At 37.4% G+C, this 15,033-nt stretch overlaps 1 protein-coding gene across 1 annotated transcript in view; it reads right to left on the bottom strand.

The window, feature by feature from the left end:
* Positions 1-1,251: 1,251 nt before the first annotated feature.
* The window catches only part of HTT (huntingtin), a 76,606-nt gene continuing 62,824 nt past the window's right edge, over positions 1,252-15,033 (bottom strand). The window contains exons 53-67 of the mRNA XM_010015069.1: positions 14,012-14,138; positions 12,694-12,794; positions 11,871-12,025; positions 11,357-11,496; positions 11,112-11,194; positions 9,462-9,592; positions 9,135-9,264; positions 8,198-8,353; positions 6,620-6,810; positions 5,950-6,064; positions 5,513-5,726; positions 5,263-5,368; positions 3,773-3,935; positions 2,926-3,086; positions 1,252-1,919 (exon numbers count right to left, since the gene is read on the bottom strand). Of these exons, the coding sequence (XP_010013371.1) occupies positions 1,706-1,919; positions 2,926-3,086; positions 3,773-3,935; positions 5,263-5,368; positions 5,513-5,726; positions 5,950-6,064; positions 6,620-6,810; positions 8,198-8,353; positions 9,135-9,264; positions 9,462-9,592; positions 11,112-11,194; positions 11,357-11,496; positions 11,871-12,025; positions 12,694-12,794; positions 14,012-14,138 (2,187 nt within the window). The 3' untranslated portion in view covers positions 1,252-1,705. The remainder of the gene's footprint in view (positions 1,920-2,925; positions 3,087-3,772; positions 3,936-5,262; positions 5,369-5,512; positions 5,727-5,949; positions 6,065-6,619; positions 6,811-8,197; positions 8,354-9,134; positions 9,265-9,461; positions 9,593-11,111; positions 11,195-11,356; positions 11,497-11,870; positions 12,026-12,693; positions 12,795-14,011; positions 14,139-15,033) is intronic.

Genomic DNA, 15,033 nt, shown 5'->3' with positions numbered 1-15,033 from the left:
TATTTTAAATACATGGGTTTAATAAATACAAATATACACATCTGTATACATTAAATGTTGTCACATGTGTATAATTTCAACATATACATTATATACAGAAATACATACAGTACATGCTCCTCCTGACAACACTATCTCAATTTTTCCAAGTGTCACCAAAAGGTGTGATAAGAAAATGAAGACGTTAAATACAGGATGTGACTGAGAACCAAGGTATCATTTCTCTATAATCAAAAAATTATACCAAATACAACTAAAGACAAATCCTGTGCTAGATTTCCCCATATAATGCTTAGGAATCAATGGGTTTCCCTGGGTGGTGAGTAAAAGCTAAATCTGGCCCTGCATAGTGTCCTGAATCCATGAATATTTGTACTGTGTTTATGTCTAAAGCATTATGTATACAACAGGTAATAAAAGAGGTTGTGTAATCTAACACCTTAGCCAGTCCCAAAGTAGACACAGCAGCCTTCTGATTCTTAACTGCTAGCATAAATGTGTTTATGTGGGAGTGGTCTGAATCCAGATGACTCCATGGTCTCAGTTAGGAAAGGTCAAATGGTTATTAACTACTGGGGAGCTTGCACCATTTTGTCTCTTAAAATGCTGTGCAGTACATAAGAGCAGTTTCTTAAGTATACAAAAGGCTGATCCAGAGTAACTAGTCCTCTTCTCTTACCACTATGTCTCAAAATAAAGGAATTCAAAAGAAGCTATCATAAAGTGGATCACAAGAATGCCTCCTTAGTACAGTCTCTCAAGACAAATTAATCAACATATTCCAGTTTTAAAGCACTTTTAAGAAAAAGTGAGATGCAAAACAAGATGTAATCTGTACATTAAGATGGATTTCCAAAAGGAACACAAGTTCAAGCACAAGGAAAAAAAAAAGAAAAATAATGAGGACAATACAGATGTCAAGACATTCAGTAGCATGGCTTCTGATCATCTCAAATTACAGCACAGCTCATGCACCACACATCTTACAATTTTACATACTGTACATGATATAGAAATATTTAAGTTAAAATTTCTTTGACTGATATACCGTACTCAAATTTTAAATCCTGAGAAGAAAAAAGCAAAAAGTGTGGTCACGTATGTGCACTATATCTCTGGTATCACCAACACATACACCACAGGATATCAGAAAGTCCAGAGAGAGGAATTACATGCTGGAAGTGTAAATCATGAAAGCCATCTTCTCCTTTTCTTGTTTGGGAGAGACATTAGGAAACAATTTCTATTCTGTACTACACAACAGTATATACAGGTACATAAAACTATGAAGTTTTCTAATGACTGCAGCTTGCAATAACAGTCTTGGTGTCAGTTTCTTACCAGCTGCACCACAGTGGTTTCAGCTGAACATTAGGAGGAAGAGTAATACCAGTTACCTTGCATGTCATACTTGCTTGTATTTTACAGTTAGTGTGACTCAGGGTAACCCCAAACACCTCTTGAAAAACATTGACATATTTCTTTCCACTCACAGGTCCCTGGTGTCAACAACAACAAGAACTACACTAGACTTTTCAGGTGATTTCCAGTGCTGCAGAGCACTTGTCCATGCATTCTGGAAGTAAAACTGACATGTCCATGTTTATCACAAATGCAACCCCAAATACTTTCTTGATCTTGCATTCCCTGTAATTCACATCAGATTCCAACACTAGACATGCAGTTCCATTACACATCAGGATGTTCAACATGCTGTGACCTTGTGGACATTTTGCAAACAAGTTAGTAAGCGATGATATGGGGTTCCTGGAGATGCCACCACCTCAAACACAGACTGAAAGGCTCTGCGATCTAACTCTTCATCTATCTGATGTCGGTAGAAGTCTATGGCCACCAAACAGAAGATGTTAACATCTACTTGCTCTGATTTTCCCATTCTGCTGATAATATGTGGAAGACTGAAATGTAAGTTAAGGTCATAATATGACAGAAGTTGCTTATCTTTTCATACAGCAATAAAATGATGGATTTTTGAATTCACAAACAATACTGAAGTGCAAAATACTGTCGCATAGCAATTAAAAATGGCAATAAATTAAATTAAATGGCAATTTCTACTCTAATTTCTATTCTAACTTCAAATTAAATAGCAATTTTCTGCTACTACAGAAATCCTATTACTTCATTAATTTCATGCAATTTTTTGTCACTAGAAATTAATTTTAATCTAGCAATAGTTTTCGTTATCCACTGGAGCGGAGTGCATTAGCACCACAGTCACAACTGCTGACAGCCAAAGAGCACTGCTGAGATTGTCATTAGGAAGTTTCAAATACGAAATATGGCCACTTTTGTGCCTGGTCATGAAATGCAACAGTTATTTTTCTGCTTGTTTGGGGTTTTGTTTGTTTTTAAATAAACCCAACACTGATACCACCTATGTCTTTTGGCTGTTCCAACTTACATGGCTGTTACCATTCCATTGCCAAAGCTCACTACTACTGCAGTGCACCTCCCAGGGGATACTTGCAAACTACTCTGCATGTAGAGAATAATTTTATTTAATTTGAGTTTGTTCTTTTTTCCCTTTTTTTTTTTTTAAGTATTTTTAATATTTTATCTTGCAGTAGGAATATAGAACAAAGATTTTAAAGGTCACTGCAAAGCTTACTTAAAAGTAAGGACTTTTTCCAATCATCTTGCACAGTTACAAAGAACAATCTTGAATCTGTTTAGAACTTCTCTCCCCCTCCCTCAAACCTGAGGCACCAATGGCACAAAGTGATACTCCCCCTCTAAACTGAAGGACCAAGAGCACAGTGATATACGCTGCTACAAAGTACAGTAAATATGCCTTTTTTGTGCGTCAAACTTGTACTCTTATCCTTCGAGTCTATCAATGTGCTTTACGGAATAACTGTATTAGCCCAGAAATAGCACAAATTCACAGTCTTTTTAGGATACATTGCTGAAATCCATTGACTGGTGGAAGCACTGACAAAAAAACAGGAAAGACTCCACATTGCCATTGCCACAGGTGTTCTTTGTGTGAAATTAGAGAGAGACAGCATCACCCAGTCACGAACCATTGAGGACTGTCCAGTGCTATGTAGTGTCTGGAATACCTGCAGAAGTATTTTACACAAGAATAAAGACATGGTAGATGGACATGGGGAAGGGTTTAGTTTCTCTTATAAGGGTTCGCTCCAGCTACAAAACTCTGAGATTCATAAACTAGATTCCTGGAGACAACTCTGAGTATATATAATGAACACAATACTTAAGACAAAAAGATTCTGCAAAAGAGTCAGCCAGGATCCAACTGGACTCATGACATCTGTGCCAAACTGAAGGAAGCATACAGAAATGCAAGACTCATCTGGTATCTCTATTTTTACAGATCCAATGTGGTGTGCACATGCACTCTCAAGTGATGCATGAGTCCAGTAAGTGCTGAAGAGCAAAATAATCAGAAGCCCAATTAAGTCTACAGGGGTTTGTCTGTAGACTTCACAAGGCCAGATGACCTGGGCTGGCTCCTTGCGATTTAAAGAGTCTGAGCACCAGGATAATAACTATTAATTTTATCTTTATTTTTCAAGATCAGTGACTGAACTGTATTGCTGTGAACACTTTGTCTTCCAGGTGACACAGAGATTCTAGCCTTTCATGTTGACAAGCTCAGAGCAGTACAGCTCAATCACTGCAGCTGGTTTCTTGGATATAACAAAATTGGTATTTACCCTTCCAATTGAGTTCTCAGTTATTTAGAAATCTTCTGAAACACCTAAGAAAAAAATAAAAGCACTACCTTATAAACTACTGTTGCCATGAACTGGGGGTAAGGCTGCTGATTTGATAAAAATTCTCCAATAACTTTATTCATTACATCTTGTGGTGGGAAAAAATCATCAAGGAACTGTGGAAGGATCCGAGCCACCACTCTAGCTTCAAAAGGAAATCCCTTCCTGATCCTGAAAATAATAAAAAAGAACATGTTTTATGATTGAATTCCAGTAAATATCTCATTCTTTTCCAGTTTAACTGGCAACAAAAAGAACATTTTACTTTCCTCTCTAGATAGGTGAAAAAGTCTTCAACACTGAGGAATCCAAGTCTTCACGTAACCTTACTCTAACAGTCTACCCAAAGAGGTCTATCAAAGCTATTAGAAGTTGTTACAGGTATCATGTCACACCCTCCCACCCTTTTTTAAAATATTCAGCATTTTTTGAAGCACCAGAGTCAAGATTTAATAGGAATACTGAAAAAAAAAAAAATCAAGAAAAGACAGGGACATCACTACTAGTTATCAAAGAAAAGACCATTTACAAGCAGAACACTCATCTCCATTCATAAACCTTTGCATTTTTTATTCAAGACCAGGATAACCAATGTATAGAAGAGGAAAAGCAATCTGCACTGCACTGTAAGGAGGGGAAAAGATACTCAAAGAGAATTCTACTTAAGTAACACTGATTGGAAAATCTTCCTAATAAAGGCTGCATCTGTTCACGTGTCAAGAGCAATTCTGTGATTATTCCCTGCAAAAGTTATATTCCGCTTGTAGTACTCACATTTGTTTTGCTAACTCTTAGGAGTGATATTTTCAGAAGCACTCAAGCACGGCTCTAGTTCTGTTCTCACTAAGTGCTGAAGTTAAACCTCATCCAGTTTTATGGAAAAACCACTGAACACTTTAAAAAATGTAAACCACTATCCCACAAACTACTATGCAAAATGTAACATGCTATGCTTACTTAAGACAGCTTGAGATTGTCAGATCAAAACAAGAGGTTTGAAATGTTTCCATTAAATGAGTTCCATGTGAATACAGAAGTTTTACTGTACCCTTCCTCTGCAATTACTTAGCAGCCTTGGAAAGAGCAACACTTGGGTGGGGGAAGGGGAAGAAGATTTTAAACTCTTAGGGTGGTTTGAAAGATTATTTCCCATAAACCAGATTTATATCCTTGATTATGCAGAAGACATCCTGAAAAGCACTTAAGAGTTTGACCTGAAGGGAGCTGGAAATACATTTATAAACTATTATGGTTTGTGCAACACACAGCACCAGTTAGGACATGTCTGTTTTCCATTTACATTCCTGTACATTTGTGCTGCCTTCAGCAATTCCATCAGTGTTACTCTGTATACCAAAAAGTATCAGTTTTAAGCAATGGTAAGCAGAGAAACATAATTAATTAAATATTAGAACTGTCAAATAGAGAAGTGACCACACAGCGCCAAACACAATGATTTTTCTCCTGGTGCCCCATTACACATGTTCTATCCTCTTACCTGTCAAAAAGGACAGATACTCGTTCCATAGCCACGATCACAGACTCACTGTCAGGAGTAGCAGGATTTGCATCTGTGGCACGACTGGGGCTGATTTTTTCCTTTCCTAAACCGAAATAATTTGTTACAAGTTTATTGTGAATGCTAAAATAAGACCTTTTTATCCTTGGTAATAAAAATAAATGCAGAAAATGAGCACTGTTAGTAAGCTAGTCACTCAGCACACGAACAGTGTAAGAAAAGCAAATACCTGTGTACATGCAAGTCAGCATTAATCCAAGTGCAGCCATCGCTCTGTGGGGGCTCTGCACATTCACTCTATCGACGCTCAGTTTAACTAGCGATTCGCTATCCAGCCTAGAAAGCTGCTCTGAAAGAAGGAGTCGCTCTAATCCTCTCAGGACACAGTGATAAATAATGGATGGTGTTAATTCATCACTTCCAGACACCATGACTCCACACATCTGAAATAAAGGAAAAAAACAGCTCCCTATTTTTGAGCTCTATTTAGGTCATCTTCTAGTACCATATCACCACAGCTAGTATGGAACTGCACCACGTATTAAGAAAAACCTGATGAAACCAAACCCAAAAGCATACCTACACCACAATAACCAAGTGTTAAAGATAGGTATGTGGTGATCCCAAGTTACGTGACCACCTGTGATTGAAGGCATCACAATGTACCTGTATAATTCCTGCAGAGAATTCAGGCCCTACATCAAGTGGGTAATTCTCAATCAAATAGAAAGCAGCTGCACACATTACCAAGATGTGCTGTTGGTTATGGATATTCACACAACTGTAAATAAGCAAAAACATAAGTGGTCATTTACATCAAAGTTGTCTAGGTCATAAATAGAGGCAAATATAAACAATTCTTCGAAACAATAAGCATTTTTCACATGAAATCTATGCAATTTTTAAAATCCCACAAAGTACCACCAAGATGCCATAAGGGAGAACTGGCTATCATGGAAATTCAGTGCAACACAAGAGATTTTTCAGCAATATAATTATATGCTATCATTGTCTGACTTGTTTAGGAGAAATAAGCTTCGTTACTGATCCTGCAAGTCTTATTCCAAGAGTACGCCTTTTGACAGAAAAATAAAGTACAAGGCACACAATTCACCAAAGAGAAAGAAGTCTCTGTTTTCTCACCCTCAAATATCCTTTCACTTCTGTAAATCAAACATAAAATGGGCTGATAATTTTCAATGAAACTGCCAAAACCTGCTTGATACAACAGCCTGTTCTCAAGTGTAATGACAACTACAAACTGTAAGGAGCTCTTCTGTTCACACATAAGCATGCAACAGTTGGGGACAAGGAGGGAAAGAGGGAAGAGTCTTACTGTGCTACTCCTCTCAAATTGGAGAGCAGATACTCGCTGATAATTGGAATGAGTTGCTTTGCTGTCTCATCAAGCAAGTCACACTCAAGGATATAAAGAATGCCATGTAAAGCTCCAATCCGACTTGGCATATGGGTGCTTCTTAGGGTTGACTCCAGCAGTCGACTTACTGGTTCAGCCACAGCTTTATCCTAGTACAACCAAATGAAAGTACTCATTAAAATTCATTTATCTGGTTCGGTACTGGTGTCATGTCTCAGAAATGCTTGAAACAAACTAAAGAATGGAAAACATGGCATGAACCAGAGCCTGGCTTAAAACTACTTTTAATCAAATGCCACAATATAATCAGGTCTTTCAGCTAACCACAAACAATGTTTCTGTCTGAAACTGACCAGTAGATGCCTATCCTCTGCTTCCAAAGGGTACTCTGTCATCCACTAAACACATAGTGCAGCTTTCCATTTATTTGTTCTCCAAGACCACCGGAACCCAGACCTACACATCCTTCTGTCCACCACTCCTATGACCTGGATGAGGGGATTGAGTGCCCCCTCAGTAAGTTTGCAAACAACAGGTTGGGCAGGAGTGTAGAGCTGCTTGAAGGGAGGGAAGGCTCTACAGAGGGATCTGGACAGGCTGGATCAACCGGCTCAGTCCAATTGTATGAGGTTCAACAAGACAAAGTGATGGGTCCTGCATTTGGGCCACAACAACCTCATGCAGTGCTACAGGCTTGGGGAAGAGTGGCTGGAAAGCTGCCAGGTGGAAAAAGACCTGAGGGTAATGACTGACAAAGCTGAATATGAGCAGCTTGTGCCAAGAAGGCCAACAGCATCCTGGTCTGTATCGGCAATAGTGTGGCCAGCAGGGGCAGGGAAGTGATCATCCCCCTGTACTGGGCACTGGTGAGGCTGCACCTTGAATACTGTGTTTTGCTCTGGGCTCCTCACTACACAAAAGACATTGAGGTGCTGGCGCAGGTCCAAAGAAAAGCAACAAAGCTCATGAAGGGTCTGGAGCACAAGTCTCATAAGGAGTGTCTGGGGGAACTGGGGTTGTTTAGCCTGGAGAAAAGCAGGCTCAGGGGAGACCTTACTACTCTCTACAACATTATCCTTGTATTCATGATCTAAGATGCAGGCCAGTTTTACAGTGTGTGCTCTCTAGTTGCTCTTTTTAAGCAGATTTTCTACATAACTGAGCACAGGACAACAACCTACTCTTGATGGAATCACCTTTATTTTTTCCCTTCCACTAATCTGTTATATTCCAACCTAAATGAACAGCTGTTTGCTTGTGAGAAGGTGTTATTAGTCCACCAAGTGGGAAACTGCAGCCTAGTCAGAACAAACTGATCTCTAAAACTGTTTCTGCATGTTTGGCATCACTTTCACAGCCTCCCCCTGCACAGTTGCTAAAGCAATAGCTACTGAAAGTCCTACCGCAAAAGTCTTCCAAAGCTTTTCTTGTCACTATTACCAATGTTTTTATCAGTCTCAGAGAGAGTTGCTGTAAGTGCTACCTTCTTGCAAAAGAACCAAGAGTTTGCAATCAACTTCCATGAGAATTTCTTACCATTCCAAGAACAGCAGCAGCTTTACAAGTGGCTGGTATCAAATACTGTACAAGAATCTCATCTTCTGATGGATGCACCTTTCGCAATTCTGTCAATGTTGTATACATCATCTCAAACTGATTCCTTTCAGTAAATAAGTCTGATACTGCCAGAAGCTGTACATAAATTAAAATTTAATACAAAAAAGCCCATTAGCAGACAGCCAAAAACTGTCTTTCCCTTCTGTTGTAATTGTCAGCAAAAGACTCTTCAATCAATCTATGAAATGTGTAAACATTAACTCAAGTGTCTGGAATAACTACTGTTGTCCAGAACTAATTCCACCATCCATCTCAGGTAACAGTTACCTTCAAATGGTCTTTTTTTCCAAAACGTTTACAAAACCAAATCCACTATGGTAAGTAATTCTGGAAAACTAATGTGCATTGCCATTTACCACGTACTAAACCACCCCAAAACATACAACACATACTCTCTTGCAAGGATAGTTTTATTTTAGCTCTTTTATGATAGTGAATAACGGCTGTCAAGACACATTCCACACCTGTTTTCTTTAGTTTTGCTTCCACACTTCATTAGTCAATTTAATCATCTGATACACTGTTGTTCCATCTTCATTTTCTTACAAAGAGATAGGATAAGCAAAATCCTGAAATCTACTTTCAGTGAGTAGTCAAGTAAGATACCAACTATCATTAAGTAACAATGTTTGTAATCTGCTAGCAGAATATGCAATCCAGATTCTTATACAGGTTTAAATCAGTATAATATTATACTGATCAACTGCTCAAGTTATATTATATTGAACATGTAATAGCACTGACAAGAAAAATCAGTCTTTCCCCTATATCAGAACATGCTTTACAAATGATGCTTAGCTCTGAACATTTGGTAATAGGTACTTAATTGTGACTCTGAATAGTAGTTTAAACTTACTGATCGCACTACTTCACTAATCAAGATGACAGGTGTCCTCTTGCTAGGGTTTGATGGCAATATCCATTGACTATACAGTTCAAGCAAGAACTGAGAACAAGAATGTATATCAACACCAGCCCGGTGTTTCCTGCAAGGCACAAAAAGTTAAGTATTAAAATGGCTATTCTTCAGCTCTGGTAAAATACTTGATTTGAAATAGTACAGTTATTTGCCAACTTATACAATTATTTATCTGATTTATAAACCCAGCTTCTTGAACTCAACATGAAGAGATAAAAAGCTTACTGATAAGTCAAAGGAGAGACAAGAAAAAAAATAAGACACCTGGTGTTAATAGGAGAAGTTGGTGGTGAGGAAGGAGCAGGTATGTCATTCTCATCTTCTTCATCCTCACCCCACTCTTCTTCTCTCAAAGGAGTGATATTATTTCCTAACCATATGGAGTGTATAGAGACCTTGCAACACAAAACAAAACAAACAAGAAAATAAAAATAGAAAAGCAGCAAGACACCCCCATAGTCAGATTAGAAAAAAATAAATCTTAGAAGCCAAATATTATTTAAATAACAGGCAACATAGACTCAAATAACATTTACATGAACTGCACATCACTTTCATTTATACCTTTATCAACACTTCAGTTTAACTCAGTTTAAACTGTATGGCACAGCAAAAACAGCAGCACCATGTGCTTAGCACAGCAATACAGGTGATGCTGAAAGCAGCATCAGCTAACCTGTAACCATGCACTAACAATGTGTACGCATCATCCTACAGTCAACATACCAGATCTAAAATCTAAAGCAAAGTATAAATATTTACTATTCATATTAAGCAAGAAAATAGTTCAGAAAGAACTGTAATGACTGCAGTTCACCGGAAAACACATTCCTAACTCTTCTCAAACCATAACTCAGCATATCTAATTGCAACATAACCTTTCTTCTGAAACCAGACAAGTATAAGATGTCAAGTCTTTTGACTCAGGCTAGATAAACAATTATCTACGAAGAAGAAAACTTCTTGGTGGTTCTTTAAGTTATCTATAAATAAAATTAATGTTTCAGAACAGTAAGACCTGCTGATGGCATTTCATAAATGATCTGTGTAAAGATTCCAGAACAAAATCAGTGCTTCTTGTGTTTCAATGCAGGCATTACTTTTTCCTCTAAAGTTACTTATCTTACATAGCTTAAGACTTCTTTCTAAGACAAAAATTCATCCTTACATATAATTCTTTTTCATGTTCAGCAAAAATACACAGACATTATTTTTCACGCAGGATGTCTAATGCCTAGTATTGTTATAGAGATAATAGGTTTTGTAAATAACACACAAGGTCTGTAAACCTGCAGACACTGAAAGTTCAAGCCACTTAGAATCTCAAGAGAACATACAGACACCTAGAGACAGACAAGTGATCGTTTGGTCTTCCCTATGCAAAAGATTCCTCAAAAAAAGGTCACCTGAATTTAGTATTTAAAGGCTTTTTCACTAATACATACTATTCAAACAGCAAAACAAATACCATATTTAAAACTTTATGCAAGACTAATTTTTCAAGGAGCTAAATAACTGGATAAGGACAATTTTTTTTTTATTCACTGTATGTAGTGCTGATTTTCCAACTAACTGGGTTTAAAATTGAAACAACATTCCTTATCTTAAGTCCAGTGATTTCATGTCCTAAGGACTGCTGCAAGCATGCAGTAGCAAATTAAAATCTAACAGTTAGTGGAAGCTAACTCTTGAACACACAAGGCTGAGAAGTACAACTCAATAGCTGGCTCACAGGCAGGCCTCAGACACACAAGCAAAAATTCCATGAGAGGTGGGACAACTGGGTGACTCCAGTGGTAATCTACGCTGCATCCCCGAGAGCTGTTAGCTTACATCTGAGGTTAAGCAATGCCTCTTGATTTTTACAAACTGGTAGAAGTGTAATAGAAGTTCAAAGTTAAGGTTTTAACAAACCTGTCCCAGTTTATAATCCATATCTCCTATTTCTCGTTCAGTATTGATTTGCAGTAAGAGTTTTTCATGGCTGATAAGAGCACCTATAAAAAACAGAAGACAAGTTTTTAAAACACTTCCAGGAAAGCAGGTATGAACCTACTTAATCTCCTGCAAACTGGATTTCAAATGGATTCCTGAGAGTATCTTCTCTACTTTTTACACATAGAAAATATACTCTTCCCTCCCACCCCCACCACGCTTACCTGTAGTAGCAGGAGAAAGTGACGGAACAGGGTCCCAAGCTTGGTATAAGTGATGTGTAGCAATATTATCTCTCTTAGATACCATTGCTTGGATTTCTTGTTCAACAATTCCCCTGATAACACTTAGCTTCCTCCCAAACCTGAAAGCCCAACAGAAAGCCAATTTAAGCAGATTTTCCCTTCAACATTTTTTGTGCAAGTGTGACTAGCTTACTTTACAGTGTTATGTGTCTATGCTTATATTCATTATCAGGAATGCTAAAACTGAGAAATGTTGAGAAATACATTCTGCACACTGTAGAAGATACTATCTTTTTCAGATACTGTCTTTTAGCTCAACAGGTTTGTGATGCTAAGGCCATGTAACTTCTGTGTAAACAGATCCAGCTGTATATATTCTTGCTTAGAAAATACAGTCTATACATATTTTTGCTACAGCTAGATTAAGCATTTATAATTATGTATTAATCAAAAGTATAGTTTTAATGCATTTTAGAACAAGTAAAAAAAATACCTTGTGTCCAGAGCTTTTAAAGCTTTGTTGCGGGGCTGCTGTTCCAAACAGCTAACTGCTGGATTGCCTGCAACAGGTATTGTCATTGCACTCAGCACCAAGGAAGTTATGGCTTGTACTGCAAGAACATTAATTTGGGTCCTTTCTGTATCTTCCTGTAAAATGAACTTACTGTAATTTGAATTGTAAAAAAGGAATCCTGCAAGCTCTGCATATCAGTTTGCCACCTTCCACTACATTATCATTAATAAGCCTGACATCTAGACTTCTTTCCATCCAAAAATCTCTCTGACATAAGCAGTGCACACAAAGCACTTTAACTGTAGCAGCAAGATATCCTCCCATCTCATCAGCCATTCTGTATGCATCCTCTCTTACCCCAACAGCATTAAAACCTCAAGATGTCCATTCTGTTCTTTCAAAGTGTTTAGTCTCTCTTTGCATCAACACATTAACTCCCTGTTGAAAGCACCAAATAAGACCAAATCTGAATTGGAAACTCTTCACAGAAGAAGTTCCCATAGTGCCTAAAGCCAAACATCTAACCAACCAGACTTCGAACTGTGTGCATGTTGAATGATGTACCAGTATAAAGTTGAAACAGCTAGACTAAAATTTCTCCATACTAGTTAAACACTTGCAAAAACTCTAACCCAGAAGATGGATGTGTCTGAACTCACAGGGATATGCAGACAATGAAATCTAAAATGCAGATAATTCCTTGGTTTTAGTCACTACTTTTCTACTGTACAGGTTTAGTAATAGAAACATTTTTCTTGCATTAAGTAAAATTTAATTTAAAAAATTTAGTGAATGACATTACCTCCTGTTGGTTCTCCTCTTGGTCCATTACTATAGGCTGAGTTACAAGCACACCAAGCAAAGTAGCCCAAGTCTCTTCAAACTGAGTACGGCTGATCCATCCTATGGAAACACTCAGAGATAGCCATTTATGTCTTAATACAAACACAAGCATAGAACAGCATTAAAAAATGGCACATCATTTCCACGGATTTAGTTTCACACCATTTGGTATTGGATTATGTATTCTTTGTCATAACTACAGCTTAAACTTAAACTCTATTTTAGGAAGTGATGACCCTTTTAGAAGGGTTCTGCACGTTATTATTTATGTGGTCTTGTTGGGGTTGTTTCTTATATACATTTAAATATTTTGTTCAACTTTCAAAGCATTGAGAACTATCAGGTTCCTGCAACACAAAATCATCCAGAATATGGGCTGATTCTCACAGGAAAGAAAGTTGTGGAGAATCCCGTAACGATCCAAGAAATCTTCATGCCCTAAAAGCAAAATGACTGAACTGCCTAAAAAATTAGACCATTAAAATTCCAGCACTTCTCATATAGTTTTTGCAAACAGATTTTTACCTACAGAAGACTGCAAAGGATTCCTGAACACCTTGCAGTTTATACTAATGATATTTAAAGAAGCAAAAATATAATGTCATCTTGGGCATTACAGTAATCAAACAGAAATCAGTGCTACACCTCAAATCAGTCAACCTGTGGACTGGGGAAAGGGGTGAAAAAACAACCAAGCAAGCACAAAACCCAAAACAACCACTAACAACAATGACAAAAAAAAATAAATCTACAAGCATATAGAAAAATAGATGCATTATCCTTTACAGTCTCATCTGTTGACAAAGAATTGAACTCTCAAGCCCTATGGCACTCATTCAGTAAACCCTGACATATCCAGCAGTTTTCAGGTAACAGCATCTTCATTTAAAATACTGAGTGGCACTAAATTCAGTTTATATACTATGTATGAATTAAAAGAAAAAAAATAAAAAAAATATGGAGGGGAAGCAAAATATCCTCAAGCATACTGTCAAGTGTACCTTCCAGAAAACACGTGGCCATTCTGTAAGAGCACAGTGAAATCATCTTCCCGAGTTGGAACAGGGTTTGGCTTTATAATTTATGATTTTTAATCTGCATTGAGCAAAATGTAAGAATTACAGCAGCACAATTACTGAGCTGCTCTGAAATATTATTTCTCTTCCACATAAGCAAAAAAAGTAAACCAAGGGTACCAGATTCTGTCATTCAGTAACTTCACAACACAGGTAAATGCCCAATAAGAGCCAACTCTATTGTTTTTAATTTTTACATACCAAGTGTATTAATGCGATATATGAACTCCTTAAAGATCTCTTTTTCCTGAAGAAATTCTACTGGGATTTCAGGAAAAACTGTGCCAAAGTCACCTGCAGGCTTTGGTGACCAGCCTAATTTCCAGACCTAAAGAAACAGAAATTCAGTCTACTTATCCAAAACAGAAATACTATCGACATGATACTATAAATATATGTGCTATTCAAAAGCAAGGAGGTATCAGTAAATAAAGTAATTCTCCAAATAAAATACCACCTTAGAGAAAGACTAAATGTCTAAACACAGCTAATACCGTTTTATACTATATTTCTAAGGTGGTGTTGGGTTTTTTTTAATTAATTGTATATTTCTCACAATCAATTATTCAGTCCTACAGTCCAAGTTTGGATATGATAGCAAGTAAATTCTAAACTGAAATTTATGACAGGAACTTAAGTGCCAGGTGACTCCTAGATTATGCATACTTGATGCTGAAAGATAATTCAGGGAAAACAGTTCACATACTATTGACACCTGAAAAAAGCATGCAGATACATTCAAGAAGGGGCAAAAAAGTCCCAGTCACATTAATTAGTATTTTTTTAATATCCCCTCAAAAACAGAGTGCAGAGAAACAGAAAAAGGCCAAAGAAATGGCCCTGCACACCCCAGGAAACCCCCTTCTGCTCTACCTAATAAGCATCTAGAAATACTTCTGATAACGGTTTTGAAGTTTATCAAGACAAAGTCATTTCACAGCACTAACAACACATGGATGTAACCATGAGGTATTCTTAAATCCATGTTACACCAACCAGAAAGAGAAAGTTGAAATACCTTGTCCAAGACGAGTTAGGAAAGAACAGCATTATATAATCCCAAAGTATTTGCATGGCATACCATGCTATGGCACACCATGGTATGACACCACATGTGAATACCTGAGTGAGTTCAGGTACTACTTCAGACACCTCGGCACCATTGCATCGTGCTTAGCATGATAAAAAAATGAATTTGCCAATTCACGTGTCATAAAGAAAGC

Source organism: Nestor notabilis, unplaced genomic scaffold (genome assembly GCF_000696875.1).
Source record: "Nestor notabilis isolate BGI_N333 unplaced genomic scaffold, ASM69687v1 scaffold1635, whole genome shotgun sequence".
Taxonomy (NCBI): Eukaryota; Metazoa; Chordata; class Aves; order Psittaciformes; family Psittacidae; genus Nestor; species Nestor notabilis.
Note: the sequence above shows the minus strand (reverse complement) of the source record. Positions and strands in the feature narration are given on the sequence as shown.